Source organism: Podarcis muralis, chromosome 18 (genome assembly GCF_964188315.1).
Source record: "Podarcis muralis chromosome 18, rPodMur119.hap1.1, whole genome shotgun sequence".
Taxonomy (NCBI): Eukaryota; Metazoa; Chordata; class Lepidosauria; order Squamata; family Lacertidae; genus Podarcis; species Podarcis muralis.
The window spans coordinates 9011485-9030911 of NC_135672.1; the positions used below are offsets into that span (position 1 = coordinate 9011485).

The 19427-nt window shown below is 50.3% G+C and overlaps 1 protein-coding gene across 1 annotated transcript; it reads left to right on the top strand.

Moving 5' to 3' along the window:
* Positions 1 to 40: 40 nt before the first annotated feature.
* On the top strand, positions 41 to 18048 carry LOC114588281 (heterogeneous nuclear ribonucleoprotein M). The gene is made up of 13 exons (XM_028713381.2): positions 41 to 217; positions 332 to 425; positions 1586 to 1786; positions 3755 to 3908; positions 5426 to 5475; positions 6898 to 6958; positions 8838 to 8939; positions 11140 to 11184; positions 11879 to 11953; positions 13147 to 13245; positions 14225 to 15006; positions 15515 to 15566; positions 17377 to 18048. Exons 1-13 carry the CDS (start codon positions 189 to 191, stop codon positions 17538 to 17540), a joined length of 1908 nt encoding a protein of 635 aa, XP_028569214.2. The 5' UTR covers positions 41 to 188; the 3' UTR covers positions 17541 to 18048.
* The last annotated feature ends 1379 nt before the right edge of the window (positions 18049 to 19427 follow it).

Genomic DNA, 19427 nt, shown 5'->3' on the forward strand with positions numbered 1-19427 from the left:
TCAGCCCTAGCCATGTAACGTCTAGGATGCAGGCAAATAGTTCTGCCGCTTGTTAAAACAGCAAAATCTTGACCTTAACGACTGTAAAGACAAACAAGTATCCTTTTTGAATATCTTAAGCTCATCTGGCTCTTTACTGACCTGTTCCTTTTCCTTCCTGCTCTGCGCTCTGCTCCTCCCTGCCTGACATGAAATTTCCACGTCGAAAGGGATGTGCGTAAGTAGCTGGACCACCTTATTGAACCACCTTGTTGTAGCATGGGGCATGGGTGACCTCCGGGAGCCCTTTGTGATTCTCTCTGGGTTTCTTTTTTTCCTTTCCCCCCTGCAGTGTTGTCGAGTTCAAGATGGAAGAGAGCATGAAGAAGGCTGTGGAGGCTCTCAACAAGCACAGCCTCAGCGGCCGGCCCTTGAAAGTGAAGGAGGTGAGCCTGTGGAGGCTGCGGCTGCCTGTCTCTCCCCCTGCCCTGGCTCGCTTCCATAAGACAGTGTAGTGGAGGGCCCTCCCCCCAAAAAGAATTCCAGTGCCACAGGATAGTTCTCATAAGGAAGAAGAAGAAGAGTTTGGATTTGATATCCCACTTTATCACTACCCTAAGGAGTCTATCCTAAGGGACGCGGGTGGCGCTGTGGGTAAAAGCCTCAGCGCCTAGGGCTTGCCGATCGAAAGGTCGGTGGTTCGAATCCCCGTGGCGGGGTGCGCTCCCGCTGCTCGGTCCCAGCGCCTGCCAACCTAGCAGTTCGAAAGCACCCCCGGGTGCAAGTAGATAAATAGGGACCGCTTACCAGCGGGAAGGTAAACGGTGTTTCCGTGTGCTGCGCTGGCTCGCCAGATGCAGCTTTGTCACGCTGGCCACTTGACCCGGAAGTGTCTCCGGACAGCGCTGGCCCCCGGCCTCTTGAGTGAGATGGGCGCACAACCCTAGAGTCGGACACGACTGGCCCGTACGGGCAGGGGTACCTTTACCTTTAAGGAGTCTCAAAGCGGCTAACAATCTCCTTTCCCTTCCTCCCCCACAACAAACACCCTGTGAGGTGAGTGGGGCTGAGAGACTTCAGAGAAGTGTGACTGGCCCAAGGTCACCCAGCAGCTGCATGTGGAGGAGCAGAGACACGAACCCGGTTCCCCAGATTAGAAGAAGAAGAGTTTGGATTTGATATCCCGCCTTTCACTCCCTTTAAGGAGTCTCAAAGCGGCTAACATTCTCCTTTCCCTTCCTCCCCCACAACAAACACTATGTGAGGTGAGTGGGGCTGGGAGACTTCAAAGAAGTGTGACTGGCCCAAGGTCACCCAGCAGCTGCAGGTGGAGGAGCGGGGAAGCGAACCCGGTTACCCAGATTACTTGACTACCGCTCTTAACCACTATACCACAGGGCTGAGCAACCTGTGTCTGGGCTGCATCACTTTCCCCTTCCAGGTCTCACATGATTCACTGCTCTTGCCTACATCGGAAGTCATCCCACCAGCATGAAGGTTGAGCGCGAATGCTTCCCTGATCTCTAGCTTTCTTAGACAGTTGGCTTTCCGGCTGCTCTGCAGGATGAGAGCTTTCTTAAACCTTTCCCCACTTTTTCTGTCCTAGGATCCTGATGGAGAGCATGTGAGGAGAGCCGTACAGAAGGCCATGGCTGCATCTGGTGGCGGGATGGGGATCGGCCCTGGCCCCGGCGGCCCCGGGATGATCAACATCCCTCCCAGCATCCTCAATAACCCAAACATCCCCAACGAGATCATTCATGCCCTGCAGGCAGGCAGGCTTGGGAGCACGGTCTTTGTGGCCAATGTGAGTGGCCCCTTTGTCTTGCCTTTGCTCGTGCACTGTGTCATCTGTGTTGTCCCTTAAGGAGCCTGGTGGTTTCGCAGCTTCTTGAAATTTTTGCATCTTGAATTTGCTTGGGAAAGGTTCTAGCACTGGCGTCAGGGCAGCTGAACATCTTAACATGCCTTTGCCTGTATGAAGCGGGATATTTTGAGTGTGGATATTTTGAGTGTATTTTCTTATCCCTCCTGCTTTCCTTCATGCCCAAAAGGCAGTGTGATGGTGAGGGTCGTTAGAGGTCTTGCACTGAACCTCCACACCCCTACTGATAGGTGTTGTTTTTTTTAAAGCACCTAGCATTTGCTAAGTGATGTACGGAGATGTGGGAGCATGGCAATCCCCACCCCTCCCTAAAAGAAAGAAGAGATGGGGAGGATAGAGGAAAAAGCAAGCGAACTATTTAATCCTACCAGTCGTCGTCTTCTTTCCCCCTTTTTCATGTTTGGATCCTTATGTCTCCAAAACAGCACCACCCACTGTTTGAGATCCCTGGCTTTGCAAAGTAGAAAATGCCTTTAGGGAAAACAGATCAGAGGGGGAGAGAGAGAGAGAAACCTAATGGCATTCTGACTGACGGGGGGGAAGGAATGGAGTATGTTGGAAAGGGATACATCAGGGTCCCCTTGTTAACAATAATATATCACCACGACAAAGTGTGGGAACAGAGAGCTCTTCTGATTCTCAAAAGCACCATTGTCCACTCCATACAAAAGGCAGGGTGAGGCGTGGGAAGGTGTGTCTTAATTTTGTGCCCAGGGGACTCTTCCGGCTAACGGGTTAGCTTTTAGCTTGGTCAGCTCTTAATTTAATGCAGTAAAAATGCCGCTTGAGAGCTGTTCCTTTATGTCAGGCATAGGCAAACTCTGGCCCTCCAGGTGTTTGGGACTACAATTCCCATCATCCCTAGCTAACAGGACCGGTACCGGGTCAGGGATGATGGGAATTGTAGTCCCAAACATCTGGAGGACCAGAGTTTGCCTATGCCTGCTTTATGTGAAACAGGTCTTGTGGGTGGTTTTAACACAGCTGAGCTTCTTTTGTATGCTGTGTTGTGGTTGATTCTGCTCAGAGATATTTCTGAATGATAGTGAAAACCCAGCTCTTGATACTGAGATACAACTCTTAGTCCTATCTGTGCTTTGTTGGCTTTTCACCTTAAAGGTCACTCTTCTGTCGCTTAAGCACTGTGTTCTTGTTAGCTATTCTTCTGGGTCGTGCAGAGCGATGCAGCGGTTTCACCCTCGAAGCCCTAGCGATGAAGTAGACGCCACACACAAGACTCTGAGGATGACGCTTTGCTTGCAGGATGGCGACTATTAACGAGCTGTAGTATTTATGCATATCGAGTCGAATACAGTGGTAGCTCTAGATACGCACACCTCTTCTTGCGTATCTTTCAGGATGCGAACGCGGCAAATTCCGGGTTTTGCCGCATGTGCAGAAGTGTTCTACACACCACACGCATGCACAGAAATGGCACCTCCGGTTGCAAATTCCTCAGGATGCGGCCGGACCTCTGGAACGGCTCCCGTTCGCAGCCGGAGGTACCACTGTACAATGTGTTCCTCTCCCTTGAGCCCAAGAGAGGGTCTTCTTGCTTCTTCTAAAACTCCTTTGAAGCAGTCCATAAATTATAGCTTCTCTGTCCTCACCAACTCCTTCCGGACACAGCGTCTCCATGCTCAAGAAAACCACGGCAAAACAACCAGCCAGCCCCCACCCCTATCGCTACCTCAGAGACAGAGATGCTCACTTTTACGGGGAGTTGACAAACGGTCAAGGCAACGGATTCAGCATTTCTGTGACCTCAATTGGAGTTGCAAGATTTGCAGCTGTTACATTACATTACATTTCCTTTTCGCCCGATGCAATCTGTTCTTTGCAAAATACATTTTCGTACAAGCACTAACCATTCTCCCTCGCCTCCTTCAGCTGGATTACAAAGTGGGCTGGAAGAAGCTGAAGGAGGTGTTCAGCATGGCTGGCGTAGTGGTCCGGGCAGACATCCTGGAAGACAAAGACGGGAAGAGCCGGGGCATCGGCACAGTGACTTTTGAGCAGGCTATTGAAGCTGTTCAGGCCATTTGTATCTTTCTCTGAGCCTGGGGTTGGGAAGGGTGATAGCCGAGGAGGGCACAAGTTGCAGAATTCCTGCACGTACACCCAGGGAATACTCTATGGGCTTTTTGTTGGAAGTGCTGGTGGTTCAACTCTGTGTCCCAACCTTAACCAAGCTGGGTTTTTCAAACTTGGATCCCCAGCTGTTTTTGGACTACAGCTCCCATCATTCTTGACCACTGGTCCTGCTAGCTAGGGATGATGGGAGTTGTAGTCCAGAAACAGCTGGGGACACGGGTTTGGGAAGCCCTGATCTAAGGACTAGTTCATACAAACAGCATTTGAGGTGGGAATCTGTTTTTGGACTGGCTGTTTGAGGCTCACACTGTTCACTGTTGTTGTGCATGGGGGGGGGACCTCACAATCTCTGTAGAAAAAAACTAATGTCAATGAGAAGCCGAGGTTAGCTATGGGGTAGGGGAATCTGTAACCCTCCAGATGTACCCTTCCATCATCCCTGACCCCTAGAGGCTGATGAGAGTTGAAATTTGATAATACCTGGCAGGCCACAAGTTCTCCATCTCTCGGCTAGAACCTCCGCCGGCATGCTAGCTTTCTACATGCAGGGAATCTTTTTAAACTTGGTTCAGGATTTTGCCATGTGACCCTCCACCTGTGGCCGAAGTACTGAGGAAGAGTTAGGTGTGTACATTGTAAAGCTGATTTTTTAAAAAAATTCATATTTTTTCAGTCTTTACACCACCCCACCATTCTATGCCTCTGTTTTCTGAACAATCATAATCAGATTATTGTTGTGGTGCAAAAACATGACATGAGACACAGATACCCATTATTTTTTTCCAAGAGGTGCTCTCAAAATCACCCAACAAATCAAGGGTCACTTCTGTGTCCATAGATGTCTTCAGTGATTACTGGTGGTTCCGTTTATTTATTTCTACGTGCCCCTTAACACCATCGTTTCTAAGCTGTGCGCTGTGGTGTCACTAAAGAGAAACTTAAAATTAACCAGAAAGGCTTGAAACATCTGCTGAAAATTAAAAAGTCTCCACCGGGCACCTGTCTGAATTCAGCCTGAAGGCACTTCCATAAAATTGGAACTTTAATGGTGCAGACATGCATCAGTCTGTATTTTTCTTTCTTAAAAAACAGTGCAATCTTCTGGTGTAAGCTTTAATTTGATGGTGGTTTTTTGGGAGCCCCGTCATGCAAATTCAAGAGCATTCATTTTGATTCCAGCGGCTCTGACTTTGACCCAGACCTGGAACAGTGTAGATGGGGGCGGGGAATGTCGGAGAAAAGCGCCTAGAGAACCTCAGCGCTCTGAATATGCCCATGGGCCCCAAAAGGTTGATGGCCTCTGCCGATAGACTCGTGGTTCGAGTGTCACGCTTTGGCAGCTGCCGGTTGGAGAAGGAGGTGGATCTGGTCAGACTAAACAAAAAGCTGTCAGGTGCTTGCAGGGGCCATCTCTTTGGGGCTTTTTCAGGCTAATCCACGACGTACGCTCCTTGACCCAAATCACAGCCATGTTCAATGGGCAGCTGCTGTTTGACAGACCGATGCATGTGAAGATGGTAAGTAGAATAACAATAATGTTTATATGCCGTGCATATAATGTATACGCCCCAGACACTCTCAGCAGCTTCCAGCTAGGGCTGGGTGATACTGGCTTTCAACATTGCAATATTTCACCAGCTAAGCATCGCAATAAAAGGTAAAGGTACCCCTGCCCATATGGGCCAGTCTTGACAGACTCTGGGGTTGTGCGCCCATCTCACTTAAGAGGCCAGGGGCCAGCGCTGTCCGGAGACACTTCCGGGTCACGTGGCCAGCATGACATCGCTGCATCTGGCGAGCCAGAGCCGCACACGGAAACGTCGTTTACCTTCCCGCTGGTAAGCGGTCCCTATTTATCTACTTGCACCTGGGGGTGCTTTCAAACTGCTAGGTTGGCAGGCGCTGGGACCGAGCAGCGGGAGCGCACCCCGCCGCGGGGATTCGAACCGCCGACCTTTCGATCGGCAAGCCCTAGGCGCTGAGGCTTTTACCCACAGCGCCACCCGCGTCCCTTATAAGCATCGCAATATATTGATACATAACAATGTCTGAAATAAGGATGGAACTTGTTAGAGGCATTGGCTTCACGTTGTTGTTGTTTTTGGTGCGTCGTGATTTGTGTTTAGCACGCACATGCGCGCACACCCCACGATTCGCAGTATATTGCCAGGTCAAAAATTGGGAAACCGATATCACAGTACGGGCTTCACAAATGGGTTTTGGACAATGTGTGGCGCCCAGCTCTACAATCCACCAAAATAGAAAAAGATCAAACATTAAAGCAGGGGTCAGCAAACTATTTCAGTAGGGGGCTGTTGCACTGTCCCTTTGGGGGGGGGAGCTACCATATCTTTCGCTCTATAAGACGCACCAGACCCCAAAACGCACCTAGTTTTTGGAGGAGGAAAACAAGAAAAAAAACATTCTGAATCTCAGAAGCCGGAACAGCAAGAGGGATCGCTGCGCAGTGAAAGCAGCAATCCCTCTTGCTGTTCTGGCTTCTGGCATAGCTGCGCAGCCTGCATTCGCTCCATAAGACGCACACACATTTCCCCTTACTTTTTAGAAGGGAAAAAGTGACTCTTACAGAGCAAAAAATGTGGTATATTTTTTTGGGGGGGTGACCGAATTCCTATGCCCCACAAATAACCCAGAGATCCATTTTAAATAAAAGGACACATTCTGTTCACGTAAAAACACGCCGATTACTGGACCGTCCGTGGGCCGGATTTAGAAGGCGATTGGGCTGGATCCGGCCCCCGGGCCTTAGTTTGCCTACCCGTGCATTAAAAGCTTCGCTATGCAGCGCCGCCTTCAAAAGCCTGTTTATGGTTTCCATTTGGTGGGAGGGCGTCCCACAGTTGTGTACAAAATCGAATGCTACAGTCAAGCATCTGCTGCGTTCGGCTTTGTATTGATCTTTGCATCTGATATTTCAGGACGAGCGAGCCTTGCCGAAAGGGGACTTCTTCCCTCCGGAGCGGCCCCAGCAGCTTCCTCGTAAGTATGTCCAGAAAAGGTTACACAAGAGTACTGTGTGGAGTACTGTGTCCAGTTCTGGGCACCACAGTTCAAGAAGGACACTGACAAACTGGAACGTGTCCAGAGGAGGGCAACCAAAATGGTCAAAGGCCTGGAAACGATGCCTTATGAGGAACGGCTAAGGGAGCTGGGCATGTTTAGCCTGGAGAAGAGGAGGTTAAGGGGTGATAGGATAGCCATGTTCAAATATATAAAAGGATGTCATATAGAGGAGGGAGAAAGGTTGTTTTCTGCTGCTCCAGAGAAGCGGACACGGAGCAATGGATCCAAACTACAAGAAAGAAGATTCCACCTAAACATTAGGAAGAACTTCCTGACAGTAAGAGCTGTTTGACAGTGGAATTTGCTGCCAAGGAGTGTGGTGGAGTCTCCTTCTTTGGAGGTCTTTAAGCAGAGGCTTGACAACCATATGTCAGGAGTGCTCTGATGGTGTTTCCTGCTTGGCAGGGGGTTGGACTCCATGGCCCTTGTAGTCTATTCCAACTCTATGATTCTAAGAATTGGTTGTGTTACTCCACATGGGAAGTAGCTCGCACACCTCCCCTGTGGAAGAGTGTGTTCTTGTCATTGGGGAGATTTGCTTGCTCTCCTGCTATGTTCCACCGCAAAAAGTTAAATTCTCATGGTCAGTGGGCTGTGCTGTCTGGGCACTTTAAAATTAGTATGCGACATTGGTTGTCAACCAGTGTGCCGTGGCACCCTGTGGAGACTTGAGGTATGGTCGGGGGAGCCCTGGGGGGCTGTCCTTTAATTAACTTGCAGACCGTATCTTCCTGCATCTCTCTCTTTCTGCCCCCCCACCACTCTTTTCCTTGAGTCTTCCTCCTTGCTGCCTCCCAGTCCTGTTCCAGATTCCTAATCTCTCCCCTCCATTTCTGGCACGGTGTACATAGGAGCTTCTGCCATGAGCTCAGCGAAAACCCCACATACGCATATCCTGCAATGGCTTTAAACTGACTTAAAATGTGGAAAAACGAATAAAAAACCAACTAAAGCTATGTTGTTTAGTCGTCTTAGTCGTGTTCGACTCTCCATGACCCCATGAACCAGAGCATGCCTTGGAAACTCTCACTTCTCAAAGCTGCTCCTTTTTTATGTCCATGGAGTTTTCTTGGCAAAATACTGGAGCGTTTTGCCAGTTCCTTCTCCAGGTGGATCACGTCTAGTCTAAACTCACGGCTATGACCTGTCCATCTTGGGTGGCCCTGCATGGCATAGCTCATGGAGAGCCAGTGTGGTGTAGTGGTTAAGAGCCGTAGTCTCGCAATCTGGTAAACCGTGTTCGCTTCCCCACTCCTCCACATGCAGCTGCTGGGTGACTTTGGGCCAGTCACACTTCTCTGAAGTCTCTCAGCCTCACTCACCTCACAGTGTGTTTGTTGTGGTGGAGGAAGGGAAAGGAGAATGTTAGCCGCTTTGAGACTCCTTAGGGTGGTAATAAAGTGGGGTATCACATCCAAACTACTCCTCCTCCTCCTCCTCCTCCTCCTCCTCCTCCTCCTCCTCCTCTTCTTCTTCTTCTTCTTCTTCTTCTTCTTCTTCTTCTTCTTCATCGCTTCTCTGAGTTATTCAAGCCCCTTCGCCACGTCAAGGAAGTGATCCATGAAGGAGAACTAAAGCTATATATATGTATAAAAACTGTTTAAAGCACACCAGTAGTTACAAGAAAAACAGCACGGCACCAGCCGTTTCATTTACCAAAAGCCCATTGGAACAAGGTTTCCGGTTGCCGACGGAAGGGCAACAAGGAGGGAGCTAGCCTGGCTTCTCTTTCCAGCGAGGGGGTGAATGCACACTGATACTGATGGCTGGTTTTTGAACCTCTCTTCTTTTGCAGATGGACTCGGAGGCATTGGCATGGGACTGGGGCCAGGAGGAATACCTATTGATGCAAACCATTTGAACAAGGGTTTGGGCATGGGCAACCTGGGACCCGGAGGTGAGCGAGGAACAGGGGCCGGGCTCTTTCCTTTGCAGTCTCCCCTAGCGTTCTGCCATGTTTCTGGATCTCATGATTTCTGTGCTGGTCTATCCCGGTGTCTGAAACAAGGGCGGAGCTGCTTTTCAAACTTCGTGATATATCGCCAGCTAAACATCGCGATACACCGATACATCGCAATGTCTGAAATAAGGGTGGAGCTGTGTAGAGCCATTGGCTGGCTTCATGGCTTTTCCCACGTTGTGATTTTTGCAACACACACGCATCATGTTTCGTGGTCTATTGCCAGGTCAAAGATGATGAAACCGATATCACGATATGGGCTTCAAAGTGGTTTTGGACGATAATCCAGCAGCGTCTGAAGAGCACCATATTCGGCTAAATCTGCTCTAATAATAATAATAATTTATTATGTATACCCCGCCTATCTGGCTGGGTTTCCCCAGCCACTCTGGGCGGCTTCCAACAGAACACTAAAATACAATAACCCATTAAACATTAAAAGCTTCCCTAAACAGGGCTGCCTTAAGATGTCTTCTAAAAGTCTGGTAGTTGTTGTTCTCTTTGACATCTGGTGGGAGGGCGTTCCACAGGGAGGGCACCACCACCGAGAAGGCCCTCTGTCTGGTTCCCTGTAACCTCACTTCTCGCAGTGAGGGAACCGCTAGAAGGCCCTCAGCACTGGATCTCAGTGTCCGGGCAGAACAATGGGGGTGGAGACGCTCCTTCAGGTATACTGGACCAAGGCCGTTTAGGGCTTTAAAGATATATGGCAGATATAGGGGGAAGCTGGCCTTTAGGTGTGTTTAGACTCTCAGCTCCTACCAGACCTAGCCAGTACAGCCAGTGTAAAGGGACAAAGGGAGCTGTCCAGCATCATCTGATATGGCAGAAGGCTGACGGAGCCGAAAGCTCTGTCTCTTTTTTGCGAACTGTCGGCTCCGCCTTGTTTGTCCCAAATAAGTTTTATCTCTCAGGAGTAAAGAGGGTGCCTCGGCCTAAATCGAGAGCAAGCAACCATCTGTGTCCCTGCTGTCCGGTAACACGCTGGAAATGATTTTGATTTCCTTCACACAGCACTTAGATAATCCATGCCCACGGGAGCTGCAGTGGCCCTTCCCATAAAAAGGGAAGGGAGACCCAACGCATTGTGGAGAACAGTTATCTGTGACTGCTTGGCATAGTGACTGTATTCAGCCTGCAGGAGCAAGAGGCAGTCTGCCCCTGAATCCCAGCCACTGATAACGCTAATAACAGTAATTTTATTATTTTTACCCCCGCTCATCTGACTGGGTTGCCCCAGCGACTGTCAATCCTCATGTCCTCTTTCCAAGAATAATCAGCGAGAAATGGGATGCTAGACTAGGGAAGAAGGCTTTTGGCCTATACCTCCAGTGAAAGGATTGTGCAGCAGGGAAAGACTGTTCTCTTGTGTCTGGATCCTTAGGAAGCTGCTGCCCACCATGGCAGACAATACCAGCTCAGGTGGATCAGTCCTCCAAATCATAACGCTGTCATAGGTTCTAATTTAATTCTGTGTCCAGGGCGGCTGTCTACCAGCTCCACCTGGTACGCAGGCTGAGACCCTCCCTGCCCGCAGACTGTCTGGCCAGAGTGGTGCATGCTCTAGTTATCTCCCGCTTGGACTACTGCAATGCGCTCTACGTGGGGCTACCTTTGAAGGTGACCCAGAAACTGCAATTAATCCAGAATGCAGCAGCTAGACCGGGGACTGGGAGTGGCCGCCGGGACCACATAACACTGGTCCTGAAAGATCTGCATTGGCTCCCAGTACGTTTCCGAGCACAATTCAACGTGTTGGTGCTGACCTTGAAAGGCCTAAACGGCCTCGGCCCAGTAGACCTGAAGGAGAGTCTCCACCCCCATCATGCAGTCTGAACACTGATGTCCAGCTTCGTGGGCCTTCTGGCGGTTCCCTCCCTGCGAGAAGTGAGGTTACAGGGAACCAAACAGAGGGCCTTCTCGGAGGTGGCGCCCGCCCCGTGGAACACCCTCCCTTCAGATGTGAAGGAAATAAGCAGCTGTCCTATCTTCAAAAGACATCTGAAGGGAGCCCTGTTCAGGGAAGTTTTTAACTCAGCCAGATGGGCGGGGTATATATAATAAATTATTATTATTATTATTATTATTATTATTATTATTATTATTATTTCCACTCGTCTTGTCTGTTCTCTTTTAGGAATGGGCATAGAAGGCTTGGGCTTTGGAATGAACAAAATGGGAGGTAAGTAGGGGAACGGGGGCCGGAACTGGTGTACGGGGGCAGGATTGCAGTGGCGTCCTGGTTCCTCTGCCATGCATATTCCCAGGCCATCTCTGCAACACTTTTATTTAATGTGTTCATACGCTGCATTTCCAGAGTAGGTCAGACAGTGGTTGGCTTGACCTGATGGAAAGCTCAAAAGTCCCAAGCCTTAGGTAAAGGGACCCCTGACCATTAGGTCCAGTCGTGACCGACTCTGGGGTTGCGGCGTTCATCTCGCTTTATTGGCTGAGGGAGCCGGCGTATAGCTTCCGGGTCATGTGGCCAGCAGGACTAAGCCGCTTCTGGCGAACCAGAGCAGCGACGGAAACGCCGTTTACCTTCCCACCGGAGTGGTACTTATTTATCTACTTGCACTTTGACGTGCTTTCAAACTGCTAGGTTGGCAGGAGCAGGGACCGAGCAACAGGAGCTCACCCTGTCGCGGAGATTCAAACCGCCGACCTTCTGATCGGCAAGCCCTAGGCTCTGTGGTTTAACCCACAGCGCCACCCGCGTCCCAAGCCTTACATACCGCTAATGTCTGAAAATAAAGGTGCCATTGGAGCTCTTGAAATCTGAGCCTGGTTCCCTCTCAAATCCCACAGATGGGTTAGCTGGCAAGGCAGGAGGGATTGGGAACTTGCTCATTGTTGCTTTTCTTGTTGTTATTCAGGGATGGAAGGGCCTTTCAGCGGAATGGAGAACCTGGGCCGTTTCCCTTCTGGGATGAACCTGGGCAGGATGAGCGGTGAGACAAAAGATTGCTAATCTTCATAAACTGCTTTGCGCTTAATAGGGCTTGGGAAGAAGGAGAACGGTGCTGAAACCCACCAGATTTTCAGAGTATTGATTCTGAGGTTCTTTAAACCTTTGATTCTGATCGTCTCTCCCTCACTTAGTCTTGACAGGGATATGAGGGACCTTTTGGGGGCGGCCCTCCAATACTGATGGGCTGTGACTCATGTTATTCCTGGACATTGAGTTTCTGCACTCCAGCGGGTGCAGAATGCCCTTTTCCCTTATGGGGTATCCAAGAGCCCATATAGAGTCCTTACATAGGTTCCCTATTGGTAGGAGAGAATAACAGAGGCAAGCCAGAGAATATTGAGAAGCAAAGCAGCTAGTAAGCCTGATCTTTACAGTGGTGGCCCGCAAGACGAAAAACTCGCTAGACGAAAGGGTTTTCCGTTTTTTGAGTCGTTCCGCAAGATGAATTTCCCTATGGGTATTCATCTGTTGCGACAGGGTGCTTCCCTCACACACAGGAAAGGAGGAGGACCCAGAAAAATAGTGTGCAAGGCCTTATAAAGACTTTTGAAATTGCCACCCTGTAGATCAAGACCACCCCCAGAAACATCATACGGTCTAATCTAAGACCCCCCCCCCAGTTATATCATACCTACATCACAGAAAAGGCGGTCTAAAACAGAAATTTAAATGTTGTTTTTCTCTTGTCCTTGTTTATCTCCTGTCTGGCAGGTTACTTGATTGGATTGCCTGGGGAGCCTGGCCATTCTTTTGTAGTGATAAATACTTAGTTCCTGGGCCAGGTCACAGGCTCACACCCTGTTCAAACACAGACATACCCTTAAGACAGGATTTGTGAAGGAAAAGACAATGGGGAGGCTTCTCCACTTTGACCTTGCAGAGAAAACATTTGCTCAGTTTAGGAATCAAAATGGCTTCAGCTCGGTCTTCCTGTGCTGATCTATGTACGTGCGGTTATGAACATTGCCATATATCTAAGACCTCAAAATTCCTATCACAATGGCAATAACAATCCCTACTTTCTCTAGTAAGGGATGAAAATGTCCTTTGCCTGAAGCTCTGGGAAGCCACTGCCAGTCGGTATAGACTGGAAAAGCTTCGTTTACATTTGCCTGTTGGCTTTGTGTTTTCCGCTCTCCTGGCAGAGGACTAAAAACTGCTCTTCGTTTCCAGAAATGGACCGTGCGATCGGAGGCGGGTTTGAAAGAGACTTCCCGAGGAACGAAATGGGGATGCCTCGTAGCTTTGGGGACACCCTGGACAGGGGGCTGGGTAAGTGTGGCCCGCTCTGTGTCTCCCCAAACCCTTCTTAGGCTTGGGTCTTGTGTGTGCTTGGCAAAGCAGCCACCGCCATCTCCCCCCCTCTACTTTAAAAAGAGCGTTTTCTTCTTCTTGTCTTTACTCGCCTGACAACCAAAGAGAAAGGAGACGGTGATTAGGATAACCAGGTCAGTTCCCTGCCCAGCCACCCTCCACAGTGCACACCCCACCGTATTCTGAAGTTTCGTTCAAAAACGTGAGCTTGCGATAGAGCACACCAGTGTGTGGAGCCTGGCAGAGAAATGGGGCAGCGGAGTCCTTTTTGCTGGGGATAATTCAGACGGAAATCCCCAGGTGTCAAAAAAGGGTATTTGTGTATGCCACTACTGTGGCGTGTGTTTTGTTAGCCCCAAAACAGAGGTGAAATAGATTGCTTGCCTCTTCTTCCCTTTGGGAAATGACTGTGCTGTTGAAATGGCGATGAGATCGCATTGGCCTATTTATTCAGAACGTTTGTAAGTGATGCCAATAAAGGTTTGATGATGATGATGAAAAATGGAAAACAAGCGAGGTCCCATCTAAAGAAGAATGGCAACTTAAACTGATGGAATATGCTCAGCTTGCGGACCTAACATATAGAATAAGAGAACAAGAAGAATGTGTTTAAAGAAGATTGGAAAATGTTGATTGAATACACGGGGATTGTGTACACTTGATAGTAGGAGAAGGAAAGTCACAGATACCTTTAAGGTTGTTAAAATGAATATTCTAAATGGTAAAATAGAAAATTTAAAGAACGGGGCTGCGGGCCTGGAAGGAGGCAAACCTCAGAGTCCGTAATCTGCTGGGAGAAGCGGCTGTGGGTGAACCTGTTAATGCAATTAACGCCAATATTTGTGCTTGGGTCTGTCTCTTGAGTTGCCCCTTTCTAGAGGGCTTGCTCCTGCCTTTCCCTTGCTGATGTGTCTCCTTTCCGCTTTCTCTTTCGCAGGTGGCGGCGGAGGCGGGGCCAGCATCCCCACGATTGACCGCATGGCCCCCGGCCTCGACCGCATGGCCACGGGCATTGATAGGCTCCCCTCGGGCATGGGGCATGGCATAGAAAGAGTGGGCTCCGAGATGGACAGGATGGGGCTGGTGCTGGACCGCATGGGCTCCGGTGTGGACCGGATGGCTCCCCTGGGGATAGACCACTTGGCGTCCAACATGGACCGCATGGGCTCTGGGATGGACCGCATGGGGACGGGGATGGAGAGGATGGGCACAGGGCTAGGGTTCGGCATGGACCGCATGGGCTCCGCCATGGACCGCGTCGGCACAACCATGGACCGCATGGGCGCCGGCGTGGACCGCATGAGCTCTGGCATAGAAAGGATGGGCCTGGGCATGGACCGCATGGTCCCTGCGGGGATGGGGCCCGCAGGGATGGGCCCCGTGATGGACAGGATGCCCGCGGGGCTGGACCGCCTCGGGGCGGCCTCCATCGACAGGATAGGTCTTGACCGCATCGCGGCCAGCAACATGGACAGGATGGGTCTTGACCGCATGGGGGCTGCCGCCACCAACATGGACAGGATGGGGCCCGCCATGGGGCAGGGCATGGGGGCAGGGCTAGACAGGATGGGGCTCGCCATGGGGAGCACCTTCGATAGGACGATGGAGATGGACCGGGGGAACTTTGCCGCCGGAAGCTTCGCCGGCGCCCTCGGGACCGGAGGACCTGCCGCTGCCGCCGGTGTAGCCAGGAAGGCTTGCCAGATTTTTGTGAGAAATGTGAGTGGGGGAAAGATGGCTTTGGGCTGGTGCTCCAAGTAGATTTTCCTCCCTCTGCCCAGTACCCCACATCCCACCCCGTCCCCTTGTGAGAAATCAGAACTGAACATGCTGGGAAGTTTTCATAGGCTCAAACCTGAATAGGTTGTGTGGCTGGATGTAGCACAGGTCTTGGGCGGAAAGTTTCTGCATCGTGGCAGGAAAGCATTTTGAGTTTCCTAGCAAGGGGGAGGTGCCTGACTTCTGGTGGGTGGTGTGCTCCCCCCCCCCCCCCATGGGTGGTGGTTGGGGGCCCCTGTGATGATGATGATGATAATAATAATAATAATTTATTATTTATACCCCGCCCATCTGGCTGGGCTTCCCCAGCCACTCTGGGCGGCTTCCAAAAAAAATATTAAAATACTGCAATACATCAAACTCTTAAAAGCTTCCCTAAACGGGGCTGCCTTCAGATGTCTTCTAAATGGTGATGATTCTGACTCCTCCTTTTTCTCTCTTTTCCTAGCTTCCTTTTGATTTCACGTGGAAAATGCTGAAAGACAAGTTCAATGAGTGTGGTGAGTAGCTCAATTCAGGAGCGACCCGGAAATTCCCAAAGGACACGGGAGAGCTATGTGTATTCTCTTGCGGGGGGGGGGAGAGGATCATTGGGTGGGCTGGGTTGTCCGTCCCATGTTGCTCTGTTAGGCAGGATTAGATCAGGCATGCCCCCCTCTCCCAAGTGGGAGGGAGACCCCTCCAGTTCCTCCCTTCTGAATTCCCAGAGCAGGCTGCGTGGCAGATGCATTGTCCTCTGAGAAGAGATCCTTTGTGCATTTTGAACTTAATAAATCAGGAAACGCATCCAGTCAGCCGGGAGATGGACAGTCCTCTTCCTTTTGGCTGGCTCTTCTGATGGAGCAGGTGGGAAAGATACACTGGTCAGGCTTAACCCCGTAGCGATGCCTGTTCTGTTGTTGGGAGAAGGCACCTGGGGGCCAGGAGGGGCCGTCTGGGGCCAGGATTGTTGCCTGATGCACCTGAGTGAGGGTAGATCTCCTCCTGACTAATGTATGATCCAGCATTGATTGGGCCAGAGGGATTTGCCACTTCCTTCCCCCATCATTGAAGGCTTGGCGCTCTCATTTCAAGGGGGCGAAGGGTTACACCAGGGGTCAGCAAACTTTTTCAGCAGGGGGCTGGTCCACTGTCCCTCACACCTTGTGGGGGGCTATTTGGGGGGGGGGATGAACGAATTCCTATGCCCCACAAATAACCCAGAGATGCATTTTAAATAAAAAGACACATTGCATTCATGTAAAAGCACGCTGATTCCCAGACCGTCCGCGGGCCGGATTTAGAAGGCGATTGGGCCGGATCCGGCCCCCGGGCCTTAGTTTGCCTACCCATGGGTTAGACCTTTGCTAAAAACTTCACTCTGCATGGGGGTTGCTGATTAAGTTTGTCCACATAGGAAGCTGCCTTGCACAGGGTCCACCCGCCTCAATATTGTCTACATCAGGGTTTCTCAAACTTGGGTCTCCAGCTGTCATTGAGACTACAACACCCCTGATCCGTAGCTAGCAGAATCCGTGGTCGGGCCTGTTGGGAATTGTAGTTCAGAAACAGCTAGAGACCCAAGTTTGGGAATCCCCGGTCTTCAACGACTGGCAGTGGCTCTCTGGGGTTTGGAGGCATGAAGTCTTTCTGAGCCCTACCTGGAGATCAAACCTGAGACATTAGATGCTATGACACTGAGCTTCAGGTTTGCAGTTTTACAGCTTGAGCCTTTGAGGAAATCATTTGGGTACCACTAATAAAAGGCAGAAGGGACGCGGGTGGCGCTGTGGGTTAAACCACAGAGCCTAGGGCTTGCCGATCAGAAGGTCGTTGGTTTGAATCCCCGCAATGGCGGGGTGAGCTCCCGTTGTTCGGTCCCTGCTCCTGCCAACCTAGCACATAAAAGTGCAAATAGATAAATAGGTACCACTCCGGCGGGAAGGCAAATGGCATTTCTGTGCACTGCTCTGGTTCACCAGAAGCGGCTTAGTCATGCTGGCCACATGACCCAGAAGCTGGACGCCGGCTCCCTCGGCCAGCAAAGTGAGATGAGCACCGCAACCCCGGAGTCGGCCACGACAGGACCTAATGGTCAGGGGCCCCTGTACCTTTACCTAATAAAAGGCAGAGTGGCCTACGTGCCAGCATCTCTCTGCTGCTCCAGACTTCCAGCCCAACTCTCAGACTTGAAACCAAGGCGTTCCTACGAGAGCCGGTATCAAAATAACATGGTGCAGAAATGGATAAGGCGGAGCTATAAACTGATAAGGAATGCAGTTTGGGCAAGGAGCACAGACCTGGGCTAAAGCGAGTCTTCTTCTCCCACAGGCCACGTCATGTATGCAGACATCAAAATGGAGAACGGCAAATCCAAAGGGTGCGGCGTGGTCCGATTTGAATCCCCGGAAGTCGCCGAAAGAGCCTGCCGTATGATGAACGGGATCCAGCTTCGTGGCAGGGAGATAGACGTGCGGATTGACAGGAATGCCTAAGTTTTGTTTTTTGGCAGGGGCCTTTTTAAATACGAAGGGAGAGCGCTTGGGGATTGTACTTTCTTGTTGGGATTTTTTAAAAAATTTGTGAAAATGGTAAGACAACTCAGTTGCTTTTTGGAGTAATTTTAGTTCCTTTTTTAAAATAAGATTTGTTTTTTCCCCCATTTTACTGTCCTGGGATTTTGTTTTTGAATTGAAACATGCACAATCTGGTTCTATGTAGTGGCGTCGCATTACACTATGTCTTTGGTAAATAAACGCCAGTGGCGGGTGGCTATCAAGTCTTGTTCCCCACCCTTTCCCTGGTTAGAGAAACTCTTCGGAAAGACCCTCTGAAGAAAGCAAGTCATGCTGATTCACTTCTGTGAATTTATGAAAAGTTGTGTTTTTTTTAAGGTTTTTTTCCTTGGAAAATCTACAACTAGACCATGAGTCAAACCAAAACCACATGTCTTGTATGAAGTCGATGTCTATATTAAAAGTGTTCTCTTGTGGCTGACAAAGAGTCCTGAGTTGGTTGTCACTGTGCATTTTGCAACACTGATTTGTGGGCGGAAGCTTCATGCCAGTATTTGAAATTAGCCGGGCGCAGTTTGCACCTGCCTGTCGGCCACTGGTGATGCCTGGGAGCCAGGATGGTGTCTGGGAATAACTGGATAGCAATAGTGAATATCATACAGTCTAATAGTAAAATAGCTCATAGTAATAAACAATCCTCTCCCCCCCCCCCCGCCCTACTTTCACAGGCCATAGATTATTTAATGGCCAAAGGCCTCAGTAAAGAGACATGTAATGATGGTGCCAAGACGAACCTCTGGGGAGACTATTCCACAATCGGGGAGCCACCGCAGAAAAGGCCCTTTCTCTTGTTGCCACCCTCCAAAACTACGATGGGGGACATAGAGAAGGACCTCAGGTTACAAGTGCAGGTGACAAGTACAATGGCTTGGGGTAGGCTTGGGAGTCGTGCCGAATGTCACCCCCCTCAGTGTGTGTGTCTGTGTGTGTGTGGCTGCGCTCGAAGATGTGCTGCTGCTCATGAGCCAAGGCGGGGTCCCCCCAGGGGCGGGGCGGGTGGGGAGAGCCTGGCTGATCGCCGGGGACGCATCGCAATGCAGCTCAACCCTGCTTGGTTCCATAGGCAGCGTCGAGTTGCATTTTGCCACCCCACTGTTTATCAGCTCTATCTGGTACGCAGGATGAGACCCTCCCTGCCCGCAAACTGTCTTGACAGAGTGGTGCATGCTCTGGTTATCTCCCGCTTGGACTACCGCAATGCGCTCTATGTGGGGCTACTTTTGAAGGTGACCTGGAAACTACAACTAATCCAGAATGCGGCAGCTAGACTGGTGAGTGGGAGCGGCCGCCGAGACCACATAACACCGGTCCTGAGAGATCTGCATTGACTCCCAGTACATTTCCGAGCACAATTCAAAGTGTTGGTGCTGACCTTGAAAGCCCTAAACACCCTCGGTCCAGTATACCTGAAGGAGCGTCTCCACCCCCATCATTCTGCCCGGACACTGAGGTCCAGCTCCAAGGGCCTTCTGGCGGTTCCCTCATTGTGAGAAGCGAGGTTCCAGGGAACCAGGCAGAGGGCCTTCTCGGTGGTGGCACCCACCCTGTGGAACGCCCTCCCACCAGATGTCAAAGAGAAAAACAACTACCAGACTTTTTGAAGACATCTGAAGGCAGCCTTGTTTAGGGAAGCTTTAAATGTTTAATAGGTTATTGTATTTTAGTGTTCAAGTAATCCAGTAGCACATTTGAAACAGGTGATTGTTACATTAAGGTACATTCTCTAGCCAATGGGAGTGGGGGGGGGGAGTACATTTAGATAAGGATACATTTAGGAAAAAGATTCACCATTTAGACCAAAGATAC

What these genes read in the sequence shown, in the direction of transcription:
- LOC114588281 (XM_028713381.2), top strand. Translation starts at nt 189, where the DNA reads ATGAAATTTCCACGTCGAAAGGGATGTGC. An exon ending in GAACCTGGGCAGGATGAGCG is followed by an intron (nt 11,954 to 13,146) that starts GTGAGACAAAAG and finishes CTTCGTTTCCAG; the next exon opens with AAATGGACCGTGCGATCGGA. An exon ending in CACCCTGGACAGGGGGCTGG is followed by an intron (nt 13,246 to 14,224) that starts GTAAGTGTGGCC and finishes TCTCTTTCGCAG; the next exon opens with GTGGCGGCGGAGGCGGGGCC.